The sequence below is a fragment of the Carcharhinus amblyrhynchos genome, chromosome 21, assembly GCF_965287045.1.
Source record: "Carcharhinus amblyrhynchos chromosome 21, sCarAmb.v2.hapA, whole genome shotgun sequence".
NCBI lineage: Eukaryota > Metazoa > Chordata > Chondrichthyes > Carcharhiniformes > Carcharhinidae > Carcharhinus > Carcharhinus amblyrhynchos.
Genome location: NC_137344.1, coordinates 7,785,391 through 7,809,641, shown reverse-complemented (window position 1 = coordinate 7,809,641; position 24,251 = coordinate 7,785,391). Strand labels below are relative to the sequence as shown.

The 24,251-nt window shown below is 39.5% G+C and overlaps 1 protein-coding gene across 3 annotated transcripts in view; it reads right to left on the bottom strand.

The window, feature by feature from the left end:
* smurf2 (SMAD specific E3 ubiquitin protein ligase 2) overlaps positions 1–24,251 on the bottom strand; it is a 214,192-nt gene that overhangs the window by 42,900 nt on the left and 147,041 nt on the right. For all 3 annotated transcript variants that reach the window (XM_080209417.1, XM_080209419.1, XM_080209418.1), the window contains exons 7-10: positions 19,542–19,625; positions 13,433–13,635; positions 3,716–3,800; positions 1,283–1,441 (exon numbers count right to left, since the gene is read on the bottom strand). In XM_080209417.1, the coding sequence (XP_080065543.1) occupies positions 1,283–1,441; positions 3,716–3,800; positions 13,433–13,635; positions 19,542–19,625 (531 nt within the window). The remainder of the gene's footprint in view (positions 1–1,282; positions 1,442–3,715; positions 3,801–13,432; positions 13,636–19,541; positions 19,626–24,251) is intronic.

Genomic DNA, 24,251 nt, shown 5'->3' with positions numbered 1-24,251 from the left:
CACACAGTCACCTAACGTCAGAATTAAATCTAGGCCCTAGCACTGTGAGGTAACATTGCTAACCACTGTGCCACCACTGACAAGATATACAAAACCTTCTCAGATGGGGGTTATACATTTGCATTTACGGGACTACTATTTCCTCCCTTGATCCCAAAAAAGAAAGAACACACGTTTGGATAACAATCTGAGATGTCTGAAGCTGCTATGGTAGAATCTCTTAAACAAAACAAATCCTGTTTGGAAAGAATGCCCCATTTATACAAATGTTTCAAAGCTTGTAGCCAGTATCTTGCCACAATGCGCTTGCATAGGATGCATAGAAGCTAATATAAAAGCGAAATCATGGATGCACGAATTACTGGGTGCCTTAAGACAAATCTAATACTAAAGTATCACTAAACCACAAGTCCAAATTGTTCCAACAAGTAAGCAGTCTTTTTCACTGTAACACAAGAAATCTTCTGCACCAGAGAAATATGGTCTTGAAGCAAACGGTCCAATTGATAGGATGCTTGTTAAGTGATTGTACTGCGTTTGACAGTACCATCCTTCTGTTTGGTGAATCTACCTGCAGACATTCTGGAAATTCATCTGTCTAGACAAATGTTTGTGTTCATTTGGTTTTAAACATTTGCCAGTGCCAGATTCAAATCAACAGATGTCTTTCTAACTATTGGGAAGATTTGTTTGGTACAAATTGCTCAGCTATTTTTCAGTCTCCAGGACTTTGACACTGAAATGCTGCCCTATTTGCTACTGGTTATTTCCATTAGATCATAGATGCTATACTGGGGGAAACTGCTGCAGACACCTCAAGTACTTGTCACCAAAGAAAGTGTTAACCACATTCATTTGAACCATCAGAGGGGATCATTATTAAACAAAGTGCTCTTTATTTCTCAAAGCATGGCATTTCAAGTAAAGGGCAGGGCATTAGAGAAACCATTTTGTTACAAAGCCTAAAGTCTGAAAAGTTTTAACACAAGTCAGACGAGTTGGCAAATGTGAGTTTTTTTTTAAAGCTTGCTAATTGCCGACCTTCAAATGTTTTGATGAGACAGCTTAATAACTGTACAATCAAAAGATTCCAGATTGACGTTAATATCTGTTTTCAAGTGCTGTTTAAACAGCTGCACTGGAATGAATCAACAACACCAAATTCAATAACGGAACATCCAAAAACTACGTTCGAAATTCACTCACCAAAATAGTTTGAAATGTTAAAAAGGTTGGTAGGGATGGGGAGAAATCAGTGACAAAAATGTGTGTCATTACTTACTTTAAGATAAAATGCAAGTTAGCAGACAACCGTGGATCTGTAAACTGCGTTGTCCTGTTGTTGTGGTCAACAAAGTAGACCCTTCCTGTAGCCGTATTGCGGATTTCCCAACCCGGAGGCAATGGCCCTAGCTCCTCACAATTTACGTTGCTAAGATCCCTGCAAAACAAAACACAGACGGCTACCTCAGCTTACTTCATGCCAAACCAATTAAAATTGTAAAGAATACAATTCCATAGTGTCAGAAAAACCAGAGCATTCCAAAAACTTGATATGTTCTGTTATAATCCTTTACTATCCCAAGATACAAGCTCACAAAACTTGCATAGGTCTCAAAACTAGATTGTCATGTCATTAATCTACATTTTAACTGCAAAGCTTGGCCAAGTGGCTTTAACCCAAGGAATAAATCCATTAAAAGCAAATGTTCTGATACCTTTCATATTCATTACATTCGTAAATCTTCCTGAAGAATATAACAACACAAAAACTAATTTTTCATCAAACATTTTACCACAAAACATAACATCCATGCTGTGCTACACTGACAGCACAATGGTATTTAAAACCTGATCGTCACATTTACTAAAACGCTTTATAAAATCCCCAAAACTTAATTTTTCGCCCTCCACAACCACGCCACTTCCTAGCCGAGGCAGAAGGCAGCTGACCAATGAGACCTCTGTCGAAAACTTTATTTAACATGACATCAATTGGCTTGCAACAGCAATCTGCGTAGATTCACTTTCCACCCTTGTGCAGAATTGCTTCGCCCTTGCTTAGCAATTTATTAGCTGCAAGATTTCCTGAAAGGAAGAATTGCCAATTTTAACAGAGGCACACATTTATTAGATTGGTTTCAGGGGTGAGGGACTTCAGTCACATGGATGTACTGGAGAAGCTGGGCTGTAATTGGGGAAGAATGGTTCACAGGATATTTGATGAAGGTGGTCAAAATCATGATTGGACTGGACAGAACAGGAGAAAGTAAGGATTCAGAACTGGGGACAGTGGTTTAAGGTGAGCGACAAAAGAACCAAAAAAGTGACATGAAGAATAGTTTTTTTAAAAATGAGTAAGTGGTTATGTATGCCTGATGAGATGGCGGAGGGAGATTCACTGTTGGCTTTAAAAGGGTTTGAATAATTATCTTCCGAGAAGAGATCTCTTGGGCGACAGGAAAAGGTTGGCTACATAGGACTTATCCTTGCAGAGCTGAAGCACAGATAAAATTGGCTGACCACACTTCTTCTATGCTGTACCATTCAATGATTCCATTCTATATTTTTATGAACTGTGCCCATGAGGTATTGGACTCTGCTACTGTTAGGGTGTTCCCAAAAAAAGTCCTGAGGTCAAGGTAACTGTATCCTCTGTCTAGGGAAATAGTAAGGTGCACAATGTAACAGATGAATCTAAAAAGAGGAAATAAAATTGAAATACAAATAAATTGGCTTTATTTCATTCATGAAAATGAGCATCACTGGCAAGGCAAGCATTTATTGCTCAACCCTAAGTGAGAAGGGCTCTTGAGATGCCTTCTTGAAATGTTGCAGAGTATAATGATCTTAGGAAGGGAGTTATGTGATTTGATTCAGTAACAGTGATTCATTTTCAAGACTGGATGGTGTACAAGTTGGAGAAGTTGCAAGTGGAATCTACTGCCCAAATTTGAACAGTGTTATAGGAGAAGGCCAGCGGTTTGCTACAGTGCATCTTGTAGATGGTACACACAGCTGTGATGGTGCAGCAGTGGGAGGGAATGAATGTTTAAGGTAATGGATGGGGTGATACTCTAGTAGATTTTGTCCTGAATATTAAGCTTGTTGAGTGCCATTGGAGCTGCAGTCATTCCAGGTAGTGGGAAGAATTTCATCGCATTCTTGAGTTGTGCCTTTTAGATGGTGAAAAGGCTTTGGGGAGTCAGGTGGAAGAGTTAATCACTATTATAGCTGCAGTATTTATATGACTGGTTCCATTAATTTTCTGGTCAATGGTATCTCCCAGGATACTGATGCTGGCAATGTTGTTGGTTGTAATTTCTCTCTTGGTCATTACTTGGCAATTATGTGGTATAAATGTTACTTATCTGCCTGAATGTCATCTAGTGCCTGCTGCATATGGGCACAGACTACTTCAGTATCTGAGGAGTTGCAAATGAAAAAGAAAACCACAATCATCAGCGAATATCCCCACCTTGGACTAAAATTAAAATCTTTAAAATGTAAACTTAACTTTTTTTTGCACATCAAATCAATTTGCAAACCAAACAGAAAAAGTACCTCCATTATCATATATCAAATTTGACAGAATCTGAAGAGATGGTCTCAGGTGTTCACAAACAACTTATACTTTCTAGGATATAAACTGAAATAATTTTGGCTTTGCCAAGTCTGTCAATAAAGTAGACCCATTAGGCCAGGCTTCCTTTACCTGGGTACTCGAGGATCGTGCCATGTGCTCACCCCGGTCTGTGTGTGCAGAAAGTACACCTGACCTTGTTGCGTTGTTCTTTGTTCTATGCAAAATAAAACAATAATAAATACTAACGATGGTAACAATAAAGAGGAAGCTGTTTTCAGCCACCGAGATCTACATCCATGTGAATTTCTATAGTTTCCATATGGAAATAGCACAGACTGTTGTAGAAAAGCCACAATGCAATTGTACAGGAGCAATTGGTGAATTTTGCAAGTTTTTGCAATTTTACATGGAAATTGAAGCATTCTCCCTTTCTCTTCTCTCCAGGTCATTACCAAAGAAGAGAACTAACACATGAACCTGATTCTACATCTCTGCCTCGTTCACTATTACTAGCACCAGGAGGTGCAAATGAGTAGCCCACGATGGCTCAGATTTTTCTATTCAATGTGTACTGAAGCATATGGCTCCTTTGCTCAAAACTTAGAATCACGCAAGACAATGAGACAATGCATTGTATAAGAGATTTGTAATTTAGAAAGGCCCCTTTAGAGATCTAGTCAATGTCAAGTTATGAGTGTCTTGAATCACTTAGGAGATTGGAAGTTGTGTATTCATTCACTACGTCACAACACAAGGATGGAAGATGTCATTACTTATGGCATTATTACTACTAAAAAAGTTTGCCTATTCATTTCTTTCAGCAAGAAGACATAATAAACATGAAGGGTGGGATAAAGAGAATATGTAACTGACAGCTCGAGAGAAAGCTATTAGTCTTTGGTTGTTGTCACACAGCCTCTTCGCAATCACCTGAAACTGCAAAACTGCAGGCTTGGGGTTTAGGCCACGCAGCCAGACTTTTGATTCATGATGAGTGATCTGACATGATTGGCATGTGGCAAAAAGAGAAAACAAATACAACTACAGTGGCAGCTGAAAAAGTGATTTTATAACAAAACAGGGCAAGAAAGTTTAACAATATAATCTTCAAGTTTGGCAATGATTTGGGCAGTAAAATGATGCTAAATACATGTTGCAATTCATCAATTTAAATATGCTGCCAATATTCTACTCAAACACAGATTAGGAAGGTGCTAGGGTTCTATTCTGTGTTGAGTTAGTTGATTTAGCAGCTGGGAAGCAGAAGGGGCACACTACAGCTAGAAATTGGCCACATTCGCTACAGCTGGAAAGTATGTACTCTGATGTCAGGTGTGGGCAGGATTGAGCTTGGCTGTGATGCCTCCTCCTCTTGAAAAAATGATCATCATACTCATTGCCTGGGCAGGATACCAGTGAAAAGTCTGACAACACCAGGTTTTAGTCCAACCGATTTATTTGATAATAGACTCACAAGCTTTCGGGTTAGTCCCTTCGTCAGGTGAATGGAGAGTTCTGGCCTCAGACAGAGCATACCAGACAGGATACCAGTGGACAGCTGATATCTGTGAAACTTTCCCACAGCAAAAACCAACATCTCACTGACAGGAGGGAAAAATTGCGCACTTTGAATTTAAAAAAGATCACAATTTGCAAAAAAGGCAGTCATAAAATCATTTTTAGAAATATGAATCATGTTATTTGTGCTGGAAAAGCCCAACAGAAAAAGAGCAGTACTCGTTCAGAACATTCTCTGCCCCATATCCCCTATACTCTGGCTGTCAAAGAACACTGACCAAAATTCTTGGAACAATGACTAATTGACTCAAACCAGGCAAATGACAAAGCTTAACTATGAATTTTTGGCGTCACTGAAAACGAAGCAGTTATCAAACAATAAATCTCTGAACTGCATATAACCCTCCCAAATGAGTTATTTTCACCATCCCCGCCTCAAACAATGAAAGCACAGTAAGAGATTGTCTGAAATTACTTCCAACATATCTATTGCAATTAGTTAGATGCCATGCATGCTTCACATACCTACCTTAACACCCATGCGCTGCTGAATAAACACATTGCCCATTTCCACAGCAACCATTACCATACAGACATAATAAATTGCAACAGCACTGATGCAATATTGAACCCAAAGGACAGATTAATATACAGATTCTTGAGCCAGATACATGGCCTCTTCAGTAAAACACACCATTAAGGCACCTTCCCATTCAAGCGCAGAGGATGCAAAATCTGCCTTTTCACCTACTTTCTTTCCACAAGGCTGGCAAGTTGGTTCATTACCTGACTTTCTTCTGCCATATCTGCAGGCCATGAGAATCTGACTTGCCAAATTTCCCACATTGTTCTCTATTATATTGCTATAAACATTTATGCTTCCTCCGGACCATTTGCTTGTTTCTACATTATATTTTTCACTTTGCACAATTATTTACCCCCTCTCCCTTTTGTTCTTTTCCTTTTCCCTAACATTTGCTTAGAAGTTGTTCCTCTAACATCTCCCAGTTTGATGATGGCCTAACATTATGCTGCCTGACATGCTCAATTTTTTCAGGATTTTCCATGTTTACATCGAGATTGAAACAGAAATTAGAAGCAGGAGTAGGCGATTTGGCCCTTGGAGTCTTGTCCGCCACTATTCATTTTGATCATGGCTAATCATCAAGTTCAATATCCTGATTTTTCCCCCCTTCCCCCATATCCCTAGATCCATTGATCTCTTTAGCCTTTAGAGCTGTATTTAATTTCTTCTTGAAATCAGATGTTTTGGCCTCAACTACATTCTGCGTAGTGAATTCCACACATTCACATCCCTCTGGGTGACAAAATTTCTCCTCACCTCAGTTCTAAAAGGATTATCCCTTTTCCTCAAATTATGACCTCAAGTTCTGGAATCCCCCACCATTGGCAATATTCTTTCTGAATTCATCCTGTCTAACGCTGATAGAATTTTATAAGTTTCTATGAGATCCCCCCTCACTCTTCTAAACTCCAATGTTTATAATCCTCATGTGACAGAGCTGCCATCTCAGGAATCAGCCTGGTAAACCTGTGCTGTACTCCCTCTGTAGCAAGGACATCCTTTCTCAGATAAAAACACCAAAATTGTACACAATACTCCAGGCGTGGCCTCACTAACACTAACACTCTGGCTGAGTGAGTAGGCGAGGACCTGGCAGATGGAGTACAATGTTAGCAAGTGTGAGGTTATCCACTTTGGCAGGAATAATAGTAGGAGGGATTACTATTTAAAGGGTGAAAAGCTGCAGCATGCTACGGTGCAGAGGGACCTGGGGGTCCTTGTGCACGAGTCGCCAAAAACCCAGTCTGCAGGTACAGCAGGTGATCAAGAAGGCGAATGGTATGCTGGCCTTTATAGCGAGGGGGATTGAATATAAAAGCAGGGAGGTCTTGCTGCAACTGTACAGGGTACTGGTGAGGCCGCAGCTGGAGTACTGTGTGCAGTTTTGGTTGCCGCACTTGCGCAAGGATATTTTGGCCTTGAAGGGAGTGCAGAGGAGGTTCACTAGGCTGATACCGGAGATGAGGGAGTTAGACTATGAAGAGAGACTAAATAGACTGGGTCTGTACTCGTTGGAGTTTAGAAGGATAAGGGGGTATCTTATAGAGACGTTTAAGATAATGAAAGGGATGAATAGGGTAGAGGTAGAGAGATTCTTCCCGCTCAGAAAGGATGGCAGGACTAGAGGGCACAGCCTCAAGGTAAGGGGGGGACAGTTTAGAACAGAGTTGAGGAGGAACTTCTTCACTCAAAGGGTGGTGAATCTCTGGAATTCTCTGCCCATTGAAGTGGTGGAGGCTACCTCATTAAATATATTTAAGACACGGTAGATAGGTTTTTGACAGACAAGGGAATTAAGGGTTATGGGGAAAAAGCAGGAAAGAGGAACTGAACCACTTCAGATCAGCCATGAACTCATTGAATGGCGGGACAGGCTCGAAGGGCTAGATGGCCTACTCCTGCTCCTATTTTTTATGTTCTTATTATCTATCCAATTGCAGCAAAGCGTCCTTATCCCTAAACTCAAACCCTCTCGCTATGAAGGCCAACCTACCATTTGCCTTCTTCACTGCCTGCTGTACCTGGGCAGCGACTGATGCACAAGAGCATCAAGGTCTCACTGAGTATCCATCTCTCTCAATTTACACCCATTCAAGAAACAATCTGTCTTTCTATAATTGCTACCAAAATATATAACCTCACATTTACATCTGCCATGCAGATGCCCCCATACACAGCCTATCCAAATCATGCTGACACATCTCTGCACCCTCTTCACACCTCACCCTTCCACCCAACTTTGTGTCACTTACAAATTTGGAGAGAAGTCCTTTAGTTCCCTCTTCCAAATCATTAATATACAATGCGAATAGTTGGGGTCCTACCACAGATCCCTGCAGAACCTCACTAATTGCTGACTGTCAATCAGAAAAAGACCCATATAATGCCAACTCTTTGCTTCCAATCTACTAACCAACTTTCTATACATCTCAAGACATTACCTGCAGCTCATGTGCTTTAACTTTACATTGTAGTCCATTATGAGAGACCTTGTCGGAAGCTTTCTAAAGTCTAAATAAACCACATCCATTGGTTCTCTTCAGTCAACTCTACTTGTTAAATCCTCAAAAAATTCCAATAGACTCATCAAGCGTGATTTCCCTTCTGTAAATCCATGCTGACTTTGTCAGAATATACCACAGCCTTCCAAATGCTGAGTGGTGAAATCACTGATAACAGACTCTAGCAACTTCCCCAGTACTGACCATAGGCTCACTGGTCAATAGTTCCCTGTTTTGTCTCTACCTCCCTTTTTGAATAGTGGTCCTATATTAGCTCTCCTCCAATCTGTGGAACCAGGCCACAGTCCAAAGAATTTTGGAAAATTACCTTGCAGCCAATGTGAATTTATTTTTTTTTTAGAAGTCTCCCACGTGGGACCTTGTCAAATGCTTTGCTGAAATCCTTATAAACAACATCAACTGCATTACCCTCGCTTACACACCTGGTCACCTCCTCAAAAATTTCAGTCAAACATTTTGGGCTTGATCTCCCTCTGACGAAGCCACGTTGACTATCCCTGATGAAGCTTTGCTTCTCCAAGCGGGGACTGCTGCTCAGCTTCAAAAGTTTCTCCAATAGTTTCCCTACTACCTATGTGAGACATACTGATCTGTAGTTCTCTGGTTTATCTCTATAGCCCTTCTTAAATAGCAGAACTGCATTTGCTGTTCTCCAGTCTTCTGATACCTCCCCCATGGCTGGAAAGAAATTGAAAATTTGGTCAGAGCTCCTGCAATCTCCTCCCTTGCCTCCCACAGCAGCATAGGGCACAATTCATCTGGAACTGGAGATTTACCCACTTGTCCTTCCATATGTCAATTTGCTCAAGAATTTTACAGTCTCACTCCCCAAATCCTATACCATCATTCTCCTGGGTAAAGACGGATGTGAAGTATTTATCCAACACTCTATCAATGTCCTCTGACTCCACCCACAGATTGCTCCTTTGGTCCCTAATGAGCCCTACTCTTTTCCTGGTTATCCTCTTCCCATTGATATGCTTATAGAATATTTTGGGATTTTCCCTACTTTTACCAGCCAGAGCTTTCTCATATCCCCTCTTTGCATGCCTAATTGTTTTCTTAAGCTCCATCCTGCATTTTCTATACTTCACTAATGCCTCCACTGATTTGCTCTCCTTGCACTATTTAAAAGCCTTTCTTCTCCTTGTCATTGTATCCTGAATATCTCTGGTTATCCATGGTTCTCTGGGCTTGTTATTCCTACCTATCATCCTAGAGGGAACATATTCATAGTAAATACTCATGATGGGAACCCAGGCTAAAGTTGAATAGGCATTGAATAAGATTGTTTCTAACCATTCCTTCTTCTAGAAAAATAACTTAGATTAAGGCTAAGTATTTCTTGGATTGTTCTCAGTGAGAAACAATGCAATTGACTAGTTTGGTTTTTATATATTGTGAATTATTAGATGCTGACAGTGGATATTTGTTGCAATAGAGATTAGACTTGTAGTATTTACAGTAAACAGAGTGAGACAATTAAGGAGTTTCATGAATAGTATGTCAAAGGACTATAATGGAGTTTGTAACCTTCCCCCAAGACTATTTCTTGATACATTTAAAACTTGTTTGCGGTTTAATGTATTGGGGGTGAAAGCAGTGCAAAAAGTACAGAGTCTGAGGGCACAGAACCCAAAGAATTATTTTCAGCTTTGTTGCCATTAACAAAATCAGCCATTCAAAACAAGAGATCCCAGGGTTCAAAGTCTAGTAAGAGGCAAGTTAGCCAATTTCAGCTCCAGTGTGTCAGTGGGGAACCTACAATTGGTCTTTGTAATCCCGATTAATAAGTCTGTCAAAGGTATTTGACAGGACATCTTAGCAACAGAATTTTCAAACAAGCACCAAGAGGCAGTTTGCCTAGTAGTAAGAAAATCCCCTCCCTATCGGGTCCTTCACGCACACCCAAAGTCACTGTTTCAAGGCAGCAGGGAAGAGGGGGTAACTAGACTTTTTTTCCTGAAATATGCCTTTGCAGAGCGTCTGGAAAGAGATGCAGGGCGAGGTTCATCCTGAGCAGCTCCGTAACACAGGCCTCTACGCTCTACAGGCTGTTCCCAATCTACGTCTAACTCCAGAGCCACAGCAATGTGGTTGACTCTCAACTGCTCTCCAAGAACAACGAGGGATGGACAATAAATGCCAGCAAGTGACACCCGCATCCCACGAATGAATAAAAAAGTGACACGTATTGTATCAAACCAAATAGATTTAAAATGCACTTCATCACTTTACGAATTGCCACAATTGAACTGCATTGTGATGTACCTTAAAGTAGATCTCTGGTTAAAAAAAATTTGCAAGCAAGAATCAGCTACCACCCCTGATTGCTACTCGGGCAAAAAATATGTACAGCACAGGCAAAAGCAAAACTGGCTCGGCTGTGCTGTCTGTCTTTGGTCAGTCTGTTCATATTCCTCATCTAGGTTCACATAAAGAATGGCTTGGTTGTACCCGATTACCTGTACTTATGAAACCACAGGCCAGGAGGAGTAAATCTCTACAAAAAATAGAAGTTTGAGGTGCAGCAAGGTGGAGGAAGAGAGCAAAAAAAAACCACTCTCCTCACTGCCAAGAAGAGCAACAGATAAAATCTGCCCAGACTTTGAGCATAAATATGCAAGATACCATGTTCCCCAAGTCACCATTGTCCCTAATCTTCAAATAAAGTGTGGTCTAGATGGCAGACTTGAGAAGAGCGTAATTCATGCCGGAGGCAAATGCTACATCTGGTTTGCTTGTGTTCATCCTGCTGTTTCATTTTCTTCCCCTTTTTCATAAAAACCTCATCTTTACTGGCAACATTTGAATACTAAATTTCACCCCTATGTAAACCCTTTCTACAACAAACCCGATAAGGGGTAGTTTTAGTTAAGTACGAGTATTCTGCCCACAATCTAAGATTTTTAATATCCAACATTATTGTAAATTAACCACCTTGCTTCTGGATTTATTTCAGTTTCTGCTCTACCTTCTTTAATTTGATGGTTTCTTGTATTTTGTGCCCTGGCTCTTATTCTAAACCATCCATTAACAATATCCATATTTTTACATTGTTACATTTGACTCAGATGCTCCTTCCTCTGCAATTAGCAAAACATCTTAGATATGGTGTACTTAAGCCCCAAAACATTTTGCAATAAAGCAACTTATACCAATCACAATCAGGAAAAAATTCTTTTCTCAGAGAAAGATTAGCATGTGAAGCTCATCACCACAGAGAGTTAAGCTAATTCAAGTGGAAGAAAGATTAAAACAAGGAAGAAAAGAATAGGATATGTTGATAAGGTTAGACAAATAGGTGAAGAGCTTGAACAATGGCACAAACCTCTTGGGCTAAATGGACTGTTTCTATGCTATAAATATAAACTTTCTGATGAATGCAGTTGAACTATATACCAGCAAGATAATATCTTAGCAGATTTCAAGAAACCTACACTTACCCACATTTCACCTAATAAAACATCTACATGAAAGACAGTCAAGATCTTTACATACAACAAAGAACAATATATCATATCCACAGCTCCACTCTAGATGATCCTCACAGATCGATAATATTTAAGACGCCCTGAACTTCCAGTTAATAGCTGAAAAGTTGCCATGACAAGAATTTACATTTCAAGACGTTTACTGTAACAATCTGCTATAATTTGATGAAGTGATGTTATATCCCCACCACACAATCACCCCAAATTTCAAACAATTTTGGCTATGCAACCTATCACAGCAAACAATCAAGAATTTACCATTCTACCCTGAAAACCAATCCATTTAAAACACTTAGGATACAGGCAGTGCTGCTAGACTGTATTTACTGCATTCCTAGCTGCCTGGAGGTGGAAGTGGACTTCTTCCTTCAATTCTTGCAACAATGGTGCTGAGCAAGAATATTTGCTAAGAGATCAAGGCTGGGGAATCTAGGTAACTGTGCGTATATAGGTGGCATAAAGCCTGTGAAGCTTAAACTGTTGTTTGAATTAAAAAACAAAATGTTAGGGAAGCGGAAAATCTTGAATGAAGACAGAAAATGCTGGAAATACTCAGCAGGTCTGAAAACACCTGAGAAACAAAGCGATCACATTTCATCTGAGTATTTTCTCTTATTTCTTCCTTTGCACTTCACAGTTCATAAGTTTTAGAAAGATCTGTTCTCAGTGCATCTTCCACAATGGCAGAGAAATCAAATCTCTAAGATATTTCTGAATCGGTGGTCCTGGAGTGTATAATAGTTAATGCAAGTGTCGATTTAAAATTATGCAAAAGGATTCCACAGCATGAACCTAATTGGCCCCCTCAAACAAAATATAATTTAGACACTTCAAATAACGTTTCTTTTGATAAACTATTTTAATGACATTATGACCTACTGGCTTCAAAGCAAAATTTGCCACCTTACAAAAATTAGCCTCAACTACCCTCGCAGTTCCTCAGCATCACGAACTTCCTTTTTTGATGCCCTTCATCCTTCAACATGAGCAACTCTACAACTTTCAACAAACAAAATATGTTCAACTCAGCTTCTTAAGGGCTTGATCCTGTAGACAAGTTTCCCTCCCATGACTTATTAGCGTGGAAATCCCCAACTGCGTAAACTGCCTCATCTATTTCTTACTTCCCTAAGGACCCAAACATTCCTACAGCATCTCCCATAGAGTATGAATGGAGAGCAAGCAGCAAAAAAAAAGAGTGGAAGAGGAAAAAGGTTGAAAAACAAAAGGAAAAATTAAAAATTAAAAAATGGAGCACCAAAGAAGTAAACCTTAGAATGAGAGAATGGAAGAAGAAACAGGTACATTAAATTACACTTCTGCCAAATGTGATTTGAACATGCAATGAATGCTTCACCAGATGACTAATTCAGATTTTATAAAAATTGGATAAGTATTTGAAAAGGAAGGACATAAAAAAAATCACCACTGGAGATCTAATATCACTATGCACAATACAAGGACAGCGTAAAATGTATAAGTTATACTAAGTGTGATTGGGAGTTGGGGATTAATGTAAATTTGTGTTTTAAACACTTAACCTCTGATATCTTCCCACACCTCAACCGCAATCTCAATCAACACAAAAAATTAAAGCACCCTGCTACCAAATATATCTCTATCTGCTTATAATATTCAAATAGCCAAATCACTCATGATGCAAAAAAACTTAAAACAATTTAAGATTAGACAGATTCTCTTAATAAAGGGAAATTAAGTGACTTACCATAACCTTCTGGGAGATCAGGTGGGAGATGCAAATGTGTCCGACTCATGTAGTTTCTGTGTCTTTGTGATCTCACTCTCCTTTCTGCCATTCTTGGGTCAGGGGTCTGTCCACATGAGGCACCATTTGCTGGTGTAATTGGTGTATTCTCATCCACGATGCAACTCAGTGGCCTGCCAGGACTGGCATATTCAGATGCCGGCCTATGACCAGGTGGAGAAGGAAAAATAAGTCACATTATCATTTAAGTAAATATACACGAGCACAGTATCATTCCAAAGTCAAAACTAAGATAACATAGAATGGTTACAGCTTAGAAGGCCATCAAGTCCATGACTTCCCTGCCAGCCTGTCTGCAAAAGTAACTCACCTACTCAACTCCTCCACAACATGTACAATAAAACCAAACCTACAGCCAGCAAATGCAATTGTACAATTTTCATGAAAACATGGATAGTAGAGAGAGGCAACGCATTTCCTGCAGAGGGCACTTTAGATTTCAATCATATTGTGCTATAAAAATGGCAAGTGAAGAACAAGTCTTTGCTTAAAGGGAGAAAGATGATCTGGGAAATTTGGGTCAGCCTCTGAGTTGAGGATAGGATTCAAAGTTTGAGGATACCAACAGGGAAAAGAGAAAAAAGTGAACAAAGTCAATTGTTCAAGTAATAGTACTTTAATAGACAGTGTGCTATGGAATAAGACACTGGTGTATCTCAATATTATTTAATATAAGGAACCTGCCTGACTCTTGGAAGCTCTTCCATGCAGGGAGGAAAAGGAAAATCAGCGATACCGCTTCCATTTATGGTGGTTGGAAGGCAGAGAAGACGGGTTTTTCTGACTTCCTTGCTTTGAGTAAAGGAGCAACATTGAAAAGGGGCCTTGGAACACATTAGAAAATGGCACATGTGGAAAATGCTTTTAATTAAAAAAGCAGATTGAATGACATATTATTTGCAAAAATAGATATTAATTTCAAACCAACTGCATCTTTAAACAGTGTTTATGAGTATTTTAGAATTAGTACCATGGTAAACAGAAGATGAACAGAAGGCAAAACAAACGCTCAGATTCTTTAACAAAGCTTTGAACTTCAAAATTCAGTCAAGTTAATGCTGGAGACTCTATTTGGTAAGGAAATGTCCAATAAGCATTTTCTTTGTAAGGCTTAATTAATTGATGTTTTAGGATTCATAGAATCCTACAATGCAGATTAAGACCATTCAGTCCATTGAGTCTGCGTCGAACACAATCCCACCCAGGCCCTATCCCCATTACCCTAGCTAGGCTCCCTGACACTATGGGGCAATTTGCATGACCAATCAACCTAATCCACACGCCTTTGGATAGTGGGAAGAAACCAGAGAACTGAGAGGAAACCCACACAAACATGGGGAAAATGTACAAACTTCACACAGATAGTCACTTGAGGCCAGAATTGAACCTAGGTCCCTGGTGCTGAGAGGCAGAAGTGCTAACAAACATGCCACCCATGTTAACACAGTAAATCAGGATTTAGCAGGAAGTGCAAATCCAAGTGCACTAGGATGAAGATACAGTGCAATAAAATGGATTCCACAGTGTCTTAATCATACTGAAAAACTGAAGAAAGTTTTCAATAAATCTTTGCACATAAACTAAGTTCAAAATTTCAAATGCCTTGTTCAGGTCTAATGTCATGATGTGGAGATGCCGGCATTGGACTGAGGTGGTCACAGTAAAAAGTCTCAACATCAGGTTTATTTGGTATCTCGAACTTTGAGTGCTGCTCCCTCATCAGGTGAAATCTGATAAATAGCGAATGACCATTAATTAATTTCAATAAAAGATTCAAAAGTTATAGACTGAAGCAATGGTGATCTTTATTTAAGAATGAACCAAACAAGTTAATCAGCTGAAACCCTATGAGCCACTCCTCCCCCCTGCCTTTAAGGAAGCAACTGAAATAGAAAGACCAGTTTATGCTCACATGACTCACATCCGTCATGTTGCATGGCAGGAAAGAGTCAGATATGGTGGAATTTTTGAAGGAGACTGTGGTCTGAATGTCTGGTGATGTCATAATTTCTTCATTTATCTGAGTTTTAAAAAAATACACTGTATTGTACAACACAACTTCTATTGCTAAATCTATGCACGTAATGCTATGATAAGAGGCATTAATTTTGACCCTTAGAAGGGAGGATTTGAAGAATAGTTTCCATTTTCCACTGTTAAAAGTGCCACTGCCCTACAATTTACAGCTCAAAATTTCACAGCAATGAAATGTACCTACTACAAAGATTTTGGCCATAATAAATAATTTTGCAATTTGTATATTAAGTGAAGGAAGGAAGAAGGTAGGAATCAAAATTAGAAACCATATGGTTTATTGACTTCAGACTATATAAACACCCAGCAATTAAGGGCAAACTTTGAAGTAAATTATGGAGAAAGAGGTCCTGAATTCTCATTAAATGCATGTTCATTTTTTACTATATGTTTAAAATATATTTAACACAAATTTTTATGGAAAATTGAGCCCAAAAGCTCTCTGTGGCTCAGTTACGAAAGTAACCAACTAATTGGCCCATTTAACTGACAAACCCAGGTTTCATTTATAGTCAGTACTGAATAATAAATGTTAGCCAAGCATCACTAGGCTGGGGGAAGGTGGAAACGAGGATGACATGAAAAGAAAAAGATCATTCTAGGATACCACTCCTCACCACAACTTAGTGAACTCTGTTGAAAGCAGGTGCATAATACAGGATTAGGTGAGAATTCGCCTTAAACGGAGCCAACATTTCTCTCTCTAAAGTTGAAGAATTGGTTAACCCTAACCCTAACTAACTAGATGCAAATATGAAGAATTATCATAGGCAGCATTCTGGTTGATGCAAGCAGTCTGTGGGATCAAAATTAGCCAAAGTCAATACTTGCAGGGAGGGAGGATGCAAGAGAGTTGGAACAAAAACATGCTCAGAAGTTTTTTTGTAGTGGATTGACACAATACAGTGGTTCACTCGGTCAATTCAGAGTAGTAAGGATTCAACAATGTTGGCATAGGGCTGGAGTCTTATGTCGGCTAGACCCTATAAGATGGAAGGAAACCTGGTGCTAATCTGTAAAAAAAATCCAACAATTTCATGGTCACTTTTACCGACTCCAGCTTTTTAGTTCTGACTTTCAAATTCTCCAAATGCTATGGTGAGAATCATTTATTCCACCAGGCCTCTGGATTACTTGTCCAGTAAAATAACCATCGGACTATTAGAGCCCTTGTGAAATGTACTAAGCTGCATCTTTATTTTCCAAAAGGTTACATTTCAATTAAATGTTAAAACTTTTCTTCAAAATATAAGTAAACAACAAAACACAAATCAATCCATTAGCCTGCCATAATTTTTTCTTAAATGTTACATTTTGTACTTTACTTGTATTGGAATATCACAATAATAAAGTTGCTCCATCATGATACAAGTAAAATCATTAATTAATTAAATGTCTGTAAATGGATATGTGGTTGTGAAATGAAGTGAATAGAAAATTAAAATCCTAAGTAACGGATAAGTGATAATCTACAAAAGCACTGTTCTATGACATAGTTCTCTGTGAAGGCTAAGTATTAATCAATGGACAACAATAGATAGCTTTTTTAAATATATAAAAGCACGAGACAGACAAGAATGGACTTTGGACCACTGGAAAATGAAGCTGGAAAAGTAGTAATGGAGGACAAAGAATGGCAGAAGAACTGAACTGGTACTTTGTATCAATCTTAATGGTGGAATACACCAGTAACATGCCAGAATTTCAAGAGAGTCGGGGGCAGAGATAAATGTAGGGGCCATCACTAAGGAGAAGGTGCTAGGGAAGCTGATAGGTTTGAAGGTGGATAAATCACCCAAACCGGATGGACTACACCCAGGGTTCTGAAGGAGATAACTGAGATGATGGAGGCATTGGTGGTGATCTTTCAGGAATCACTGGAGTAGGGAAGGTCCTAGAGGACTGGAAAAAGCTAATGTAACACCTCTGTTTAAGACGGGAGGGTGGCAGAAGATGGGAAATTATAGGCCAGTTAGCTTGACCTCAGTCATGGATAACATCTTGGAGTCCACTATTAAGGATAATATTAAGGATAAAATTGTGGAGTATTTGGAAATGCATGGTAAAATAGGGCTGAGTCAGCATGGTTTCGTCACAGGGAGGTCATGTCTGACAAATCTGTTACAATTCTTGGAGGAGATAACGAGACAAAGGAAAGCCAGTGGATGTGATTGATTTGGATTTCTAGAAAGCCTTTGACAAGGTGCCTTACAGGAAGCTGCTAAATAATCTAAGAGCCAATGGTGTGAGAGGCAAGGTACTGGCATGGATAGAAGACTGGCTGACAGACAGAAGGCAGAGAGTGGGGATAAGGGGATCCTTTTCAAGGTGGCAACCAGTGACTTATGGCATTCCCCAGTGGTCTGTGTTGGGACCACAACTTTTTACTATATACATTAATTATCTGGAACATGGAACTGAGGGCATGGTTGCTAAATTTGCAGATGATACAAAATATGTGGATGGACAGGTAGTGTTGAGAAAGTGAGGAGCCACAGAATGACTTGGACAATCTAGGAAGGTGGGCAAAGATGTGGCAGATGGAATACAATGGGGGAAAGTGTGAGGTTATGCACTTTGGTAGGAAGAATAGAGGCGTAGACTATTTCATAAATGGGGAAGTCTTTGGAAATCTGAAGCACAAAGGAACTTGGGAGTCCTGGTTCAGGACTCTCTCAAGGTTAACATATAGGTTCAGTTAGCAGTTAGGAAGACAAATCAATGTTTGCATTCATCTCTAGAGGGCTAGAGTACAAGGGCAGGGATTTACTGCTGAGACTGTATAAGGCTATGGTCAGACCCCATTTAGAATATTGTGAGCGGTTTTGGGCCCTATACCCAAGGAAGGATGCGCTGGTCTTGGAGGGGGTCCTGAGGAGGTTCACAATAATGATCCCAGGAATGAAGAGTTTGTCATGAGGAGTGGTTGAAGAGGCTGAGTCTATACTTGGAATTTAGATGTATGACGGGCCTAGATAGAATGGATATGGAGAGAATATTTCCACTAGTGGGAGAGACTTGAACTTGAAGGCACAACCACAGAGCGAAGGGATGCTCATTTAATGCTGAGATGAGGAGGAATTTCTTCAGCTAGAGGATGGTGAATCTGTGGAACTCATTGCCATAGAGGGCTGTGGAGGCCAGGTCACTGACTGTCTTTAAGACATAGATATATAGTTTCTTGATTAATAAGGGGATCAAGGGTTATGGGGAGAAGGCAGGAGAAGGGGGATGAGAACTATATCAGCCATGGCAGAGCAGTATTGATGGGCTGAATGGCCCAATTCTGCTCCTACATTTTATGGTTTTATCACTGCAATTAGTTTATATTTAGAAAGGATGGTTGGCCATTGCAAACTTACTAATGCAGGGAGACTAAATTTGCAAATCGTCAAACAAATGGCAAAAACGCATACGATATATTGTTGTCCATTAATTAATACTTAGCCTTTACAAAGAATTATATTATAGAACACTGGATAGTGCTTCCGCAGGTTAATCACTAATCCATTACTTAGAAAGGATTTTAATTTTCTATTCACCTCATTGCACAACACATATCCAATTACAGACATTTTAATTAATTAAAAGGTTTTATTTATATCGTATTGCAACCAAGCACACTGACAAGTGGAAGCACTAAACAATTGCTGTCACCAACTACAATGGACAAGTTTGAAACAAATCATTTCGATTTACAACAGTTGAAATTCTGAAGAAAGCAAATTAAGAAAAGTGGGAAACAAAGAAGTGCTGAGTGATGCAAGGAGGGAGCAGATGGGAGGATGCATAATCTTTCCAAGGAGAGGTGAAATAAATAGAGGGATGGATATTTTCAAATATAAAGCATGCAAGTTTGCCTACTCTATTTTCCTGCCCTGTTAAGCGGTTGCCAGTTCAATAATAATGTTTAAGTAGTAGACAATGCAATTTCAGAAACATCTTGTTAACCAGGCAAAAACAGGTCTCAAGATTCAACAGCAGCGGAAAGTACTTGTTACTATTCTTAGCTTACCGAGTAGGTCTCTCCCACTGTGTTGTTCGTGTGATGTGGTTTAGATACTGTATCCGACCCGAGGCAGTTCTTCGTTCTTCCCAACTAGTCAAACGAAACAAACAGAGTAGTAAGTGACATTTCCTGGAAACAGGGATAGGAATGTGTCCAAAACTAATATAGGAAACAATTCAGTACTAAGAAATGGTTATCAAGAAATACTTTCCAAAACTTGGTTACAAAGTCATTAGTTGCCAGAATGTAGCCTGTTCAGGTGGAGTGATTATAAATCATTTGTCATAAATCATGTTATTTTGAGACAGAACTATGTAGATTGAAGCCTCTTTCCAAGAGGAACACGTAATCTATACTAGCTAGTGCAGTATTGAAGTGGAGGTGCATTGTCAGAGATAAATTTTAGTGGATCGAACATCAAAACATAGATTGTGCTTGCATAAATTACCCCTTACAGCAATTCAAAAAGCAGAGAGATAACCAACACCAGAAAGATAATCTGACCATACTGAGTCAACTTGAAGTCTCAGTGGCACAAGCAAAATTTGAATCAATATTTTCATTTGTAGTTCAAAGCCACAGATAAGATTTAAAACTACTTTCCCTTAGTACACCTCACATTAGGAATATCAACAGTCCTTGATGATTTAGTTTGGAACTCATGCCACTAAGACAAGGACAATCCTTGGCAAATAACAAAGCACACGAAATTTGAAAAAAAAAATCCAGCAAGTAAGAAATATAACCAAAAGGTAGGATCAAGTTGCCTGTGCTTTAAAAGCTGGGTTCAAAAATCTAATTTGGATATTGCTCAAATAAGGAATATTGAAGATTAGGCTAGGAAAGTCCTCTGAATCACAAGTATTGATCTAGAGGTATTCTGAAGCTGAGCAAGGTAAAAGTGATTTGTAAAAGGAAAGAAATGATGATATCTTTTCTTTAGATAACACTCCAGATAAGGACTTGTGCATTTTTGTTTTACATATAGGAAGCTGCTTACTTCCTTCTCATAATTTGTTTTAAAACTAATCCCACACTGTCAAGTTCCATGGAGCTTCACAGCTTCTACATTTCCTTAGTACAACGATGAAGCAGATGCATTCTAGTGATGTCAGTGAAAAGGATCTCTTTTGAGTCTGTCTGCTTCTTATCATTAGCGGCAGCCTCCTTTCAGATCATTCACGCTGCTATTTTGTTTAGGTCCAAGGAAAACAAATCGTAAATTGAAAATTTGCTTTCTTCCTTAAAACATTATGGGTACATCTAACTGGAAGTATTTAAAGAAGCTAATTCTATGCTCTATAAGTTCATATAGAGAACTTGGGTTGTTTTAATTGGACCATGGATGATGAGGGGGGAGGGCCTGATAGAGGTACTTGGGGCATAGGATGAAAGTGAGGAGGAGAAAGTTTAAAAGTGGTGTAAGGTGCAAATATTTCAGAGGGCGGTGAATTCCTGGAACACATTGCTGGAGGTGGTGGTGGAAGCAGATTCAACGATCATGAGGCACCTGGATAGATACACGAGTGGACAGGGAATAGAGTTATATGGACCACAGAAGCAAGAAAATATTAGATTAGAAAGGCATCTGCGTTGGCACAGACTTACTGGGCCGAAGGGCCTGTTCCTGCGCTGTACTGTTCTTTGTTTTTACAGTTAAACTTCTAAATTTTTAGTTGCGCATATTCACAGATACTTTAATTTTCATACTTATTCAATTCAAATTCCCAGTACTTGATATTTAAACTCACTTAATCTACACACAGTTGTAGTTTGTCAATCTCATTAGGTTATGCTTTTCTAAAATCAGAATAAGGGGATGCCCAATAATGGGGGTCATGTTGTCAAGTCAAGAAATAAATTAGCATATGAATTATGTTTGATAAAGATGCCATCTGACACATAATATTCATTACTATATGGGCCAATGATACCCACCAGAGTATCTAGTTATGATCAGAAACAATACATGAATTCTAAATATATGTTAACATGTCAGCAATGTGGGAAATTTGAATCCTAACTGGAAGTCTACCTGGATTTCTATGCCGCGAGGCAAAAGTTAAGGATCTATACTACCTCTGGATAAGCCATGTCTTCAAAGTAACCAAAACTTTATTGAAGCATGAAATTAGAACTACCATCAGCTGGGGGTTTGAAATCAAATTTGAAGCAAAATGCACCAATGTCAATATTTTCTCTACACAAGTGCAGAACAACACTCATCATCTTCAGTGCTGGTGGCAAACTGTTGTTTTGTGCTGTGACACATATTCCAAACAAACAAGATGCCTCGGTAAACAAGTTAGGTGAGACATTTTCACGTTGACTTACAGACTGGGCAAGAGAAATACTAATGTAATTACAATAATTATAAATTATTAAAATCGACAAGCAACTTTCTATTGCAACATAAATTGGAAGATTACAGGACACAACTAAGATAAAATAAACCTGAAACCAAAAGGAATTCCGATTGGAATTATGGTCAAGTTGGAGGGAAATTAATGTCTAGGACACTGATCCAGTGGTCTTGATTTATGATGTATGCACCAGATGAGGCAAGTGGAATTTCTCATTTATATATGGTGATGTGAACTGGAAGCAAGTGCAAGAAGCAAAAAACAGTATTTGCTACAAATTACAAGCAGCTTCATTACAGTAAAATTTTTAAGTTGGTTAACAAGTTCATATCTCAAGGATTGTGGTGTTAGATCCAAAGGATTCTTTGCAATTATTTCACTACATGAAAGCAATACTGAAATCATATGATTTGGGTGACATGTAAAATAGTTTCCAGATTTTTAAAGAATTGCAAGATTTTACTATTTTACAGGTTTCTCATGAAGTACAGTACATTTGGATGTAAGTGCATGTCCATGTTACTAAGCTTCAATCTTTCCAGCATCAACAAGGGGAAACAAAAATATGTCAGACATTACCCGAAGCAGAAAAATAAAGGAAAGATTATGTCTGGGATACCGTCTCACTCTTCTTGGCATACAAGTAGGAGCAGCCAATCGGATAGGTTTTGTACATAACACACAGGAACCCAATCAGCAAAAGAAAAGAATATAAACAATGGATACAAAAGTAGACCATTTGGCCCTTCAAGACTCCTCTGCCATTAGCTAACAGCAAGGTTGAACTTTCTCATCAACTCCATTTTCCACCATAATCCCCAAATGCAGGATTAACTGTATCCAAAATTCTAGCAATTTTAATCTTCAACATATTCATCAACTGAGTATCCTTATCCTGCAAATTGGTCAAGATTGGAAAAGTGGAGTTGATATAAATGTTCAGCTTACTGAATGACAAATTGTACTTAATGAGCCCTACAGCCTTCTCCTGCACTTTTTCCTTACGTTCAGATCCTCTTCCCTTTGCTCTAGCCAGGGGAAAAAACAGTCGTTCAGTATTTACCCCATCAAGCACACTCAGTTTTATACATTTCAGTACAATCATACACTTCCATGAAATAGGATAGCAATACCATAAAGAAAGAAATTTAATTCCTAACATCCAAAAACAAAATCAGCTTCAATCTAAAGGACTGAGTACAGTCAAATTAATTCCCGTATCCCACTGTGGCCCTGTGGACAAATACAAGGCTGACAAAGCTTCAGTTTAAATGACCAAAGAATAAAGAACAATACAGCACAGGAAACAGGCCTTCCGCCCTCCAAGCCTGCGCCACTCACTGGTCCAACTAGATCATTCTTCTGTATCCCTCCATTCCCAGTCTGCTCATGTGACTATCCAGATAAGTCTTAAACGATCCCAGCATGTCTGCCTCCACCACCCTGCTTGGCAGTGCACTCCAGGCCCCCACCACCCTCCGTGTAAAATATGTCCCTCTGATATCTGAGTTAAACCTCGCCCCCCTCACCTTGAGCCTGTGACCCCTTGTGTTTGTCACCTCCGACCTGGGAAAAAGCTTCCCACTGTTCACCCTATCCATACCCCTCATAATTTTATACACCTCTATTAGGTCTCCCCTCATTCTCCATCTTTCCAGGGAGAACAACCCCAGTTTACCCAATCTCTCCTTATAGCTAAGACCCACCATACCAGGTAACATCCTGGTAAACCCTCTCTGCACTCTCTCCAAAGCCTCTATGTCCTTCTGGTAGTGTGGTGACGAGAACTGGACGCAGTACTCCAAAATGTGGCCTAACCAAAGTTCTATACAGCCGTAACATCAGACGCCAATTTTTATACTCCATACCCTTCCTATAAAGGCAAGCATGCCATATGCCTTCTTCACCTGTGCTGCCACCTTCAAGGATCTGTGGACTTGCACACCCAGGTCCCTCTGTGCTTCTATACTTTAGATGGTTCTGCCATTTATTGTATAGCTCCCCCCTACATTAGTCCTACCAACATGCATCACTTCACATTTATCTGGATTAAGTTCCAGCTGCCATTTCTCCACTCAATTTTCCAGCCTGCTGGAATACATCCTGCTGTATTCTCCGATAATGTTCATCGCTATCCGCAAGTCCAGCCATCTTCGTGTCATCCACAAACTTACTGATCACCCCGGTTACACCTTCTTCCAAATCATTTGTATATATCACAAATAGCAGGAGGTCCTAGTACAGAGCCCTGCGGAACACCACTGGTCACAGACTTTCAGCCGGAAAAAGACCCTTTCCACTACTACCCTCTGTCTTCTGCGGCCAAGCCAGTTCTCTACCCATCCAGCCACCT